The sequence below is a fragment of the Catharus ustulatus genome, chromosome 2, assembly GCF_009819885.2.
Source record: "Catharus ustulatus isolate bCatUst1 chromosome 2, bCatUst1.pri.v2, whole genome shotgun sequence".
Classification (NCBI taxonomy): domain Eukaryota; kingdom Metazoa; phylum Chordata; class Aves; order Passeriformes; family Turdidae; genus Catharus; species Catharus ustulatus.
In genome coordinates, this window is record NC_046222.1 from 61,159,014 (window position 1) to 61,170,003 (window position 10,990).

The 10,990-nt window shown below is 38.1% G+C and overlaps 1 protein-coding gene across 2 annotated transcripts in view; it reads left to right on the plus strand.

The window, feature by feature from the left end:
• The window catches only part of EPSTI1 (epithelial stromal interaction 1), a 47,421-nt gene extending 38,633 nt beyond the window's left edge, over positions 1–8,788 (plus strand). Inside the window, exons 10-12 of one of the 2 annotated variants that reach the window (XM_033084852.1) lie at positions 1,693–1,790; positions 6,636–6,668; positions 8,175–8,788. In XM_033084852.1, coding sequence (XP_032940743.1) covers positions 1,693–1,780 — 88 coding nt within the window. In that variant the 3' untranslated portion in view covers positions 1,781–1,790; positions 6,636–6,668; positions 8,175–8,788. The remainder of the gene's footprint in view (positions 1–1,692; positions 1,791–6,635; positions 6,669–8,174) is intronic. The other variant, XM_033084862.1, reaches the window with a different exon arrangement.
• Positions 8,789–10,990: the final 2,202 nt, after the last annotated feature.

Genomic DNA, 10,990 nt, shown 5'->3' on the forward strand with positions numbered 1-10,990 from the left:
GGTAGAAATTGCTAATTGTTTCATGGATGACTACTAGTACAGTAGCTTCAGCTACACTTTTTTTTTTGTGCATCTGCATGTGAATCTAGGTATTTATATTTTTTGTTTGTTTTTATAACTATTTTTTAATTTATTTTAGAATGTTCTATTTTGTCCATGCCACATCTTTGGGTTGACTGTCTCTGAGGTTAGCAGACAGCGCTAAACCTGGGATTTGGTATTGATTCAGATGGAACCTGCAGTGCAGCAACACCTTCTGCAGCTGCGTTCTCTGCACCCCCAGGCTGTGCCCCACTGCTGTGACCTCCCTGTGCTCAACATTTTTCATCTTCCACTTCTGTCACTTAACTGACTTTTCATTATCCTGAAGCACAGCTTTATTCTCAGCTTTGTTTTCTGCCGGTAAAAAGAAACAATGCTCAGGCTCAATAGTAAAAACAACATTTGTTTTTTTTTTTTTTTAATCATTATGTAAATATATAAAAAAATACTTCTTTAGTCAACCACTCTTCAAACTGCTTCCATTTCTTTTTTTTCTGTAGCAAAGACATTGAAATAATTACTCATAGAAGTTAATGAAGGATTTTTGATTCAGTCCATCTCATATCCCTAGACAGAAATAATCCAGTATTTTGCTATTTATCTCATTCTTACCAACATCATTGTAAAACATTAAACAACAGTCATGGCTAAGCATGTGTGTCAGTCCTAAGCAGTAATCAAAAGGAAAAAGAAAAACTTTTCCAAATAATTATAGAATGATTTGGGTTGGAAGGGACCTTAATGGTCATCTGGTTCCAACACCTGCCAAGGACAGGGACACCTTCCGCTTGACCAGGTTGCCCAAAGCCCCATCCAACCTGGCCTGGAACACTTCCAGGGATGGGGCATCCACAGCTTCTCTGGGCAACTTGTGCCAGTCCCTCAGCACCCTCATAGTGAAGAATTTCTTCCTGATATCCAATCTAAATCTACCCCCTTTCAGCCTAAAGCCATTCTCCCTTGCCCGTTACCACATGCCCTTGTAAAAAATCCCTCTTCATCTCTCTTGTAGCCAGCTTTAGGTACTGAAAGGCTGCTGTGAGGTCACCCCAGAGGCTTCTCTTCTTCATGCTGTACAATCCCAATGTGAAAATATTAAAAACAGATTGAGGAAAACTGTGTCTGTATTTGTCCACGCTTTCCAGATTGATAGAGCGGTACAGGAAAATGCTAGAATTTCAGAGCTGGATGGTAGAGAAAGTTGTCAGCTGCATAAATTGTCTCTATTAGTAATAATCTTAAGTGGGTTTTCCCAATTTTATTAAGAAATCAGTACTTCTAGAAACTTCCTTGTGCACTGAAGGCTGAAAGATTACCTAAAGTCAATTGTCAAAATAGGTAACCTCCCTAGAAATTTGGGTGGTGGTATGCAGGTCATGTTTCTATGTAAAATTTTGGTGCATTATGCACAGCAGCCGAGGTGTGCCTTTTAATTATGACAGGCTGATCCCAGGATAAGGATGGTGAATTGAAAATTAAAGCTACCTGATCTCATGCCCATCCATGGTTATGCAGCACAGGCTTGAAAAATACAGGAAAATGGCACTGAACAGATGGGAAGGGAAAGCCACTCACAGAATGCTGAATTTCAATAGTTCGTGAACTTCTCAGCTGCCTTCAGTCATTATTAATTTTTTATTGCACTTTAAGGGTAAATAATGCTTTCCTGGACCGACTCCAGAACAAAACACAGCCTAACGACATCTACCACCCTGGATATACTGGACTACCTCAATAATGGCACCTTGGTAAGTTTTTTGGTACAGATTTAAACATTGACTTTTTCTCCAGACATTATTGTGTGCTTGCCTGACAGAACTTACAGCCCTGGCTGGCTGTCCTCAATACCTTTCAAGAAGAAATTCTATCTAAAATATAAACTGTTCAAATGGGAGGAGAGAGGAACAGCTGCTCTTCCAGCAGAATTTGTGTGAAAGGTACTCAATCCAAGGAGCCACATCCAAGGTATTTTCTTAAATTCAGAACAAGGATAGTGAAATCATTAGGGATTTTTTAAAAGGGAAAAAATCCTATATCTCTATCATCTCTAACTGTATCTATAAATTTCCATATATACTGTTAATTTTTTACCTATATAAAATTATTACAAAGAAGGCTCAACTACATTTGATTTAAAATCAGTATTTTAAGAATTCTTTGAAGATATCTTGACCATAATTTATTTTTTCAACTGTCCTAATGAGACATTAATGTGACTGTTGCTTAGAATGGCACGTTTCAGTGTAAAAAAAAATTATATGTATTACCCATGACGGAATCATCCATTAGGTGGAAACTCTATTGATGAAAGGACCCTAGTACACAAATGGAAGAGTTAGGAAGACTAAGAAGAAAATGATGAGAGTCTAATAGAATTTACTGTGGGTGACAGTGAAGAGAAAGGTATTTAGTTGATAAAATATAAAAGCTTGAATTGGATTGGTTGGTGAGGATGTGTATGCTGGCCAGAGAACACCAGGAAGAGTTTGGTTCCACCATCTCCAAAGTCAAGGCATAGTTCAAAAGCAGATATTCTTGCTGCTGGAATTTTCCATGTACTGGAAGTGGGAAATGGGTGTCTTCATCACTGCTCTCTTTGGGTAAGCCCTGGGCTCCGGAGCCTTGTAGTGGTTCTTGGTCTTGGTGAGAGGAAGCAGAACATGCCAACACAACCTTCCGTAAGGTCTGTGAGCAGATGTTAGCAGCTTTACTGATCTGAAACATGTCAGGCAGTCCAGAAGCTGATGGAAGCCAAGTTACAGATGTCCAGGCTAGTTAAAGAGTGTGACTAAGAGAGCACAGTGTGTGAGCCACCTCCTGAAGGACAGCAGGTCTGCAGATAGCAGAATTAGAGACTGCAGGCACCTGATAGTTGTGAAAGTGTAAAAGGTAAAGTCTTCTGGAGGGTGCCTGGTTAACAAATGCACCAAGGGCACTTTGTGTCGTTCATCCCCCTTTGTGTACTGTTTCCTGATAAACTCCAAGGAAAATGCGTGACACAGCCAATACCCCCAATATCTGACTCAAGCATCTCCATCAGAGCACCTGCCTTCACCCCTGGAAACCTTGCCATTGTCTGTGGAGGTGGCAGGGGTTTGCCTTTAGCCAGTGCACATGCCATCTTTCACAGGCCAGGTGTTGGTATCACCAAACGAGTGTGCTCAGCCCAGGCACAGTTTTAACAATAGATGACTCTGTGATGTATGCAGCCAATCCATGTGAGGAGTTTTTTTATATATATGTATATTCAAAGAATGCATCAACACAAATGCAATAAACCCCTATGTATAGAAGTGATAAATCTCCTACTCTGTTATTTACTTAATGACTCCCAAGAAACCTGTCTTCTGTTGGGTAATGCTAGATCTAATTTTTTTTTATGTTATAACGTGAGATTTGAAGACTAAACAGAGCAGGAAAAGATTAAACTATGAAAGAATATGTCATAATGGATAGGAATTAAAAAATGAGTATTGGTAACAAGTAGAAGAAAGAAAAATAATCTCTCGAAAGACAGGCTGGAGGCAGCAATCTTAGTGTCTTTGATTATACCGAGATTCTTCTTCTTTCCTTTGGGATTTTAAACAAAAAGAACTGAACTCCAGGCAGGGCTTACAAGTCATGTAGTCTGCAGCCTGGCATTTTACACTACAAGGCAGCTAACTGAAACAGGTCAGACTCTATACTAAGATTAAAAGAAGTTAAAAAGGTTCCCAAAGTAAAGACCTGAAGGTAATTTTTGAGCCTATTCCATCTGTGCAGTGGCACCAAAGAGGAAATATTTGTTCTCTTTCCTTCTTGTTTTTTGGGTTTTTTTCCCTGTTTGAACTCTTTACAGTCACAACAACTTCACACTTAGCAGAAACTGAATGTTGTGCTCTATTGCTGTTGTACCTACTCTATTTTTCACTGTTACTTCTATTAGCCTGGTTTCCTAAAGAAATGAAGTTTGTATGATCACATTGTCTGTCTGCATGTAATAAGGTTTTCCAGCTGCTGGCCAATCTTAGCCAAATTTGAAAGGGATTATAAGTCTCAGAGATAATGAAATTTCTCTGTGTTTTGTGAAAAGCAGTGACTAGAATAGGAGACAACCTAAAACAGTGCCCAATCTGAGGGATGGTGCATTCTCTGCATTGTTTGACTGCAGCCCTCTGGCAGAGCAGCATGGGCACAGCTCCAGAGCAGCTGCGGCTCTGCCCTGATTTCCTGGGGCTGGGGGTTTCAGAAAGGGACATGGATATCACAAAAGACATGGAGAAAAGGGGAGGAAGCTGAATATATGGTGTATGTCTGGACATTGTCCCCTAAGCAATAGAAAATGAGTTTTCATTAATTCAAATGCCCTCCAGACATTTTGTGTTTTATTGGGAATATTTATAAGCTTTTATATCAAGAAGGATCTTCTGCCTTTTTGATTATAAATGCCAGGCCACTCTCTGGGTGGCTATGTAGTTTCCTTTTTTAATGGGAAAACAGCATAATGAAGTTCCACTTCTATCTCTGAGCTACTGGACCCTTGAGAAAGTCCTGAGTCTTGCAGTATGCTATCAAGGAAGCTTTAATGCCCTTTGCTCTGCCTTTGACATAAGGATAAACCTTCTAGGATAGGAAGATTAGAAAATAACAGTTGTCCTTTCAATACCAAAGTTTAACAAATAAAATTGTATCATGGAATCACAGAATGGTTTGGGTTGGAAGGGACCTTAAAGATCATCTAGTTCCACCCTCGCTGCCATGGGCAGGGACACCTTCCATGAGACCAGGCGGCTCAAATCTCCTGCCAACTCAGCCTTGAGCACTTCCAGGGATGGGGCATTCACACCATCCTCACAGTAAAGAATTTCTTCCTAATTTAATCATTACTCAGCCTGGACTTAGAACTGAGACAGTATTTGTTCACTGTTATGGCACAAATGACCAGTAAAACGCTTTTGTTGTTACAAAATAATAACTTTGAAACAGATGCACGTTTTGTTATTTGCTTCCTGGTGAGATTTGCCGCTATCCAAGTATGTGGGGATTTGCAGAGACCAAACGCTAATGCATGGCAAGCTTGTAACAGAGATCTTGTTAATTCTTTGCTTGAAAATGGAGCACTGTCTAGTACCCTTTTGTTTATTCTGTAAAAGGGGAGAGGTCACATCCTGAACATATGAAATTTATAAGTCTACTCTTATTTCATGAAATACTAGTTGTCTTGCTGAAACTCTCTGGGCCATAGCAAACCCAGAATCCAGAAGCCAAGGTGACATATTGCATCTTCCTGTCTCATGTCTCCATTATATCCAGAGTGATGCATAACCATGAGAAATGCTCCCTCGAATGCTGACTCTGCCCTTTAAGTGGATGCATAATTCTAGATATTTGCTGTGGAAAGCAACTATGCCCTGAATACACAGGTGCAGTGGGACAGGAAACCCCATTCTCTTCCTTTCCCATGTGCAGAACAGGAACTCAATAAGATGCTGGATAAATTTGTTTTGAGGAAACATGATTTACGGATAAAACTATTTAAAATAAACATGGTTTGTGGGTTTGCATTTTGTTTAGTTCTTGCAGCATGACCCATGGGAAAGTTTCTTTTCAGTCTCAACCAGCACTTGATTTATGCTGTTTGTGACCAGTTGAAGAGGGAACAAGACATGAAGTTTACTGTTGCACAGCAAAAAGAGCCACAGCTCAAAGGCCCCTGAAGTCACAAGGCCAGCATGCATGCCACAGGTTTCTGTAAACAATTCATCCTTAATATACTTTCAGAAGGATCAAGTTGCACTAAAAATTCTGGTTTCCCAGAACAAAGAAAATGCTTTTACTTAACATGGGAATGTTGAGAAAAGAATATTTGCATAAGAAGGTTCCAGAATGCAATTCACAATGGTTGCATTTGTTTAAACGAATAATATGATTTGCTAACTTAGCTTTAACTTGGTTAGTCTGTGTGCAATCTGATTTGAAAAGGTTATTAATTTGTTTCCTAAAAATGGTTGTTACCTTGTTTGTTGGGTTTTTTCTTTTTACTGAGAGAAACATGCTTGTCCTTCCTGACAGAAAATACAGAAACTACGCAGAAGCACCAGCATCAATAAAGGGACCTCAGATGAGTAGGTTCAGGCAGGCTATAGCTCAGTTTAATGATTTACCTCTGGCAAGGCTGTCAAACATCATATGCAGATGTGTTTCACCTGCCTTGATTTGAGCTTAGTCATTCTTTGTTTTGAGGATCTCATCCTAAATGAGAATAGTGGCAATCTGGGCGGGAACAGAAGAAACTTCTCACTCTTTCAAATTGTGTTAAGGATTGAAGTATCTGAAGATATTTGGAATACTTCTAGATTTTTGTTTTTCGAGCAGAAGCAAGATATGTTTATCTCTTGAGTCAATACATCCTGCTATTTATTTAGAGTTCAAATCAAAGATGTTTCTTGCTAGGACTGGAATCTTGCAGAAGGGTTTGCTTGTTATTTTAAGTGGAGTTTCAAAAGGGCTTCAAATAATCAAGAAAGCTCCACACAACTAGATAGCCACAATTCCTTGCATAAATAAGTAATTGTATTGCACATTGTACTGTACTAACGCTTTTTTTTATCCAGGAGTCAATCTAGTTGAAATAAAGGAAGAGCAAGGTAAGAATAGTGAATTTGTTTGTTCTTTTTAGGACAGTATTAATTTAGCTTTGAATTTGGCATTTCATTATGGCAACTTACGTAGTTTAATTTTGAAACAATATGAGAAGGGATCTTAACATAAATGCATTCCAGCTCTGTGTTTGGGGGCCATGCAATGGCACATACTTAATCTGAAACACGATTTTGTAAAGAATCACAAAACATGTATTGCAGGTAAGAACCTGTGATGGCATTGAAGGCATCTTCTGGGACTGCCTTGATATTTAGGCTAAAGCTTCACTACAGCCATGCTCTCTCTGCATCATAGCCTGTGCCAGGATAAACCTGAACAGCTCAGGAATGGGGCTGGAAGTGCAGGAGGTGACTCACTGAAACTTTCAGTGTTCTCAGGTGAAAGGAGATACTGCTATGGGCTGTGTTCTTCCAATCATTTTTCACAAACAAACAGGGAGATTGGGCATATCAGTGGGGGTTGTCAGTAAAACACCACTATTGAATCAGAGAAATCAAGCCCTCTGCTTTAAAATGTCCTTTTCTTAAGGCTCACTGCACCTGTGTTCCTTTCTGAAAGGGGTTCCCTGCTCTAATTCTCAGTTCTGATACAAGTGTGTCTGCAGAGCCTTCTAGGCTTGGAGAGTTTTGAAGCAAGTTCAAGTACTGACAGAGATTATTAGTTCCCTAAGATATTGCTTTGACATAACTCTGGCGTTTTATAAAAAGGAATTTAAAATATTCAAACTTTTAAAAGCCCCTTGCTTCCAACCCTTCTCCTACAAATCTAGATATTCTAATGTGACTTTCTTCATCATTTGCTACTCCAGTGTATGTTAATGTTAATATCATATATAACATTATGTTAATATTTTTTCAGCATGGCTTTATTCTGAAGAATGGTATCTAAATAATATTGTTGGCTTCTCATGGGTTGTCTTTTCAGTTTTATGAGAAGTAAAATTGTTATTAAAAATTTACTTAAATTCACAAAAGAAATAACAATATGTAGTTAAAGGCAATAGCCTGGAGGGGCAGAAATTAATATTTTTTTCAGTCCACAGCTCTGCTAGGTTTTATAACCTGTGGACAGCTGAAGGAGTTCAATACATTGGATCCTTTGTTGTTTTTCATCATTATTTACAATACCAATAATGTGTTTACATATGAACTGTACAGGAAATAGGGATGGGTGTATTTTTAAGCCTTGTTTTACTGTTGTTCTGAAAACACATTTCAGCCTGCTGTGTTAATATATTGTTCAAAGAGTTGTTAATATATTGTTCAAAGAGTTATTAATATGTCTGCAGATAATTAGTACATTTTGTGAATTTAATTTACAAAAAGATAGAAATCCCTTCATGAAGGCTTTACATAATTAAAAGCTAAAACCTGTTGGAAGAAAAGGAAGACTTTATTTTCCAGTAGACTTAATCCCTGAGAAGTTGACTTTGAATTTTGTTTTTGCTGTAAAAGATAAATTTTAATTCCTTTTTCTCCCTCTTATTGCAGGGCATTTCAGAAATATTCACTTTTATATGGCCTAGGCCAAATGACCTCATAAAAGCTCCAAGAAACTGCTCTTTATTGTGATTCTTTTCTTACCCTGACTTCAGCTGCTCGCCCTCTTCATGAGCAATCTGCAGAGACTGGTTTCTAGCTGTCATTATTCATGCATACACATTTGAAACAGCTTATGATTATGAAAGTCCTATAAAATTTTTAATAAGAATGTATGTAATTTTTTTATCATAAATTGTTTTGCCTCTTGGAGAATGTAATTATGCAGTCTTCATGATCCCTGGAAAAGAAGACTGCAGAAACTGCAGTAATATCTGTGTTTACTTGCTGGTTTATACCTAGAGAAAGCCCTTTCAGAGACAATGTAAAAAAGCATGTAGAGTTTTCTTTTGGGAAGGGAAGGAGAAATGTTGCTGGGGTTTTGTTTGTTTGGCTGTTTTCTGGGATTTTTTGTGGAAGTTTTGTGAAATTGTTTTATTGTTGTACACAACAGCAGACACTCAAGAAGAAAAATGTGCATTGTAGACAGTATCTTTTAAATAAGTTCTTAGAAAAATGCAACACAAGAAAGGAAGAAATAAAGCTTGAAAAAACACTGAAATGTATTTGATCTCTCCACATCTTTTGTGATATGATGTAGTGTCTTTTCTCTTTGCCTGTTTTACCATGGCAACTTTTGTTTACAGGAGTGGGGAGCACTGCTCCAACACTAACTATAGTTTCCTGCTTTTCTTTGTCTCTCTAGTCCAGTGGAATTTAATTTGTGTCTCCCAGTCTCTGAGACAGATGACAACATTTCAATGCTTTCTAAAAGTCAGCTACATGACAGAGATACTTCTAACGTAGAAGAAGAATCAGCAGTACACATTACATGGGGCACACAGAGAAGAAAAAGAGTCTGAGGCATTTGCAAGTATGTCTTAGGCTGAGTTAAAGGTCTCTTGAGGAATTCTGTTCAGCATGCAGGCATACCATGATATTTTTCCATCACCTCTGCAACATGGAAACTTCATAATGAGTCACCTGAAGGATTTTTTTTGAATCATGGATGTTGCAATATTTTCTTTCCTCTGTGGGACACTCTGTAGTTGTCTTTGGCTCAAAAAATTACTCAGATCTCTCATACTGTTAGCTAGCTGATGTTCATAGGAAATGCTGGACATGTTGGCAGTTTTTTCTGGTTTAGCCTTTTTTTGGGTAAAAATTCCTGGGAAAATTCCTTGGGAAGACTTTTCCGTACCTACATAGTGGTACTGCATTGCAAGTGGTATTTGGCTGTGCCATTGGACTTCTTCGGTAAAAATTGAATATACCTCTCTCCAATAAATCCCTCAACCCAACATCCTTTGGTAGATATTAGGGCTGGGGCTATATGTCTACAGAGTGGGCAATGTGTACATATACACATATGTACATATATATTTTAAAGGAAATGTCTTTGCTGTAGCCAGACCCTGGTATTTTACTCTAATGGGACTCACACTTGTAGGTGGTCTTTTTGAAGCAGTGAAGCCAAAGGCTGAGTGGGAGGGGAAGGTACCATTGTCCCCAACAAGTTGAAATTCTGACTGTGTTGCTATGTTTCTGTATCCAAAGAAAAATAACTTTTTATTAACCTGCTACTTTCACATTCAGGAACAGTGATGGCAGGTCACCTTGAGTAACCTCTTCCATTAAGCTTTTTTGCTTTCCTTTGGCTGTCTTCAAAGATGAAACTTGATCAAAGTGCTTCCCCTTATCCAGCATTTCAATCTCTTATTTGAAATGCTGTCTACAAACTATTTCAGACATTAACTATTCCAGCCCTTTTAATGGAGGAATATCTGAATTTTTCCTCCCATATCTTTCTGAACAGAACAAACAAATCTATATGAACAGTGGCCCAGGAAGTGTCTTTGACAGCCATGCCCTGCAATGGAGATGATAAGAAGTTACATCCATCCACAAATTGATGTTAGCAGGATGTCTGGAAAAATAAGTTCTTATCCTGTTGGAAAGCTTCCAGTATCTCCATACACACATACACTGCACAAACTGTAAATTTGAGAGCAAAGGGCTGTTATGACATCTCTTTAAGGGCATTATAATGAAATAAACTGGTGGTAGACTGAGAAAACAGCTTCAGGTTTGTTGAGAGTCAGGAACTGATAGCTGAGCATCTTTTCTATCTACTTGTTAGAGTAAACCTTTGATAAAGGCTTTCAAACTCAAATAGCTCCTCTAGTTACAACTTACACAAACCAACTAATTATTTTTGTGCTGTTGCATAAAGCCAGATTTTATTACTGCATAAGAGTAAATGGAGGGTTTAGGGGTTTTGGGGTTTTTTTAAATTTTTTGTTGTCACAATATAATTTGCACTGATAATCTCCTTTTTATTTCAGAAAAAAACCTCCCAGCAGGGAGTTGTGTGGGTCTGGAAGTTGCAAGAGGAAACCCCCTTGCTTTTTCATTGCTGAGTCAAATTCATTTTAACAAACTGACTGAACCATTATGATCAGCTATTCTGAATTCTTATATAATTTGACAGCAAGAGTCCTATGTTTAGATTTTATGGTCTGCCTAGATCAGAAACTACCTTCCTATGAAGAAACGTAGTATTTATTTAAGGACTTACAAGACTGATTCTCTGTTATGTACTCAAAAGTTGTTCCAATGGTTTATCTGTCCCTACTTTTAAAAATACCTTCCTGCTTCCTAGTACAAAATTACCAAGTTGCATAAAACAGTTAATGAATTTTCTTAAGCATTTACTTGGTAAATTACAGAGTTTTCTGCTCCTGAGACCCTTCTTTTTCTTAATGTGT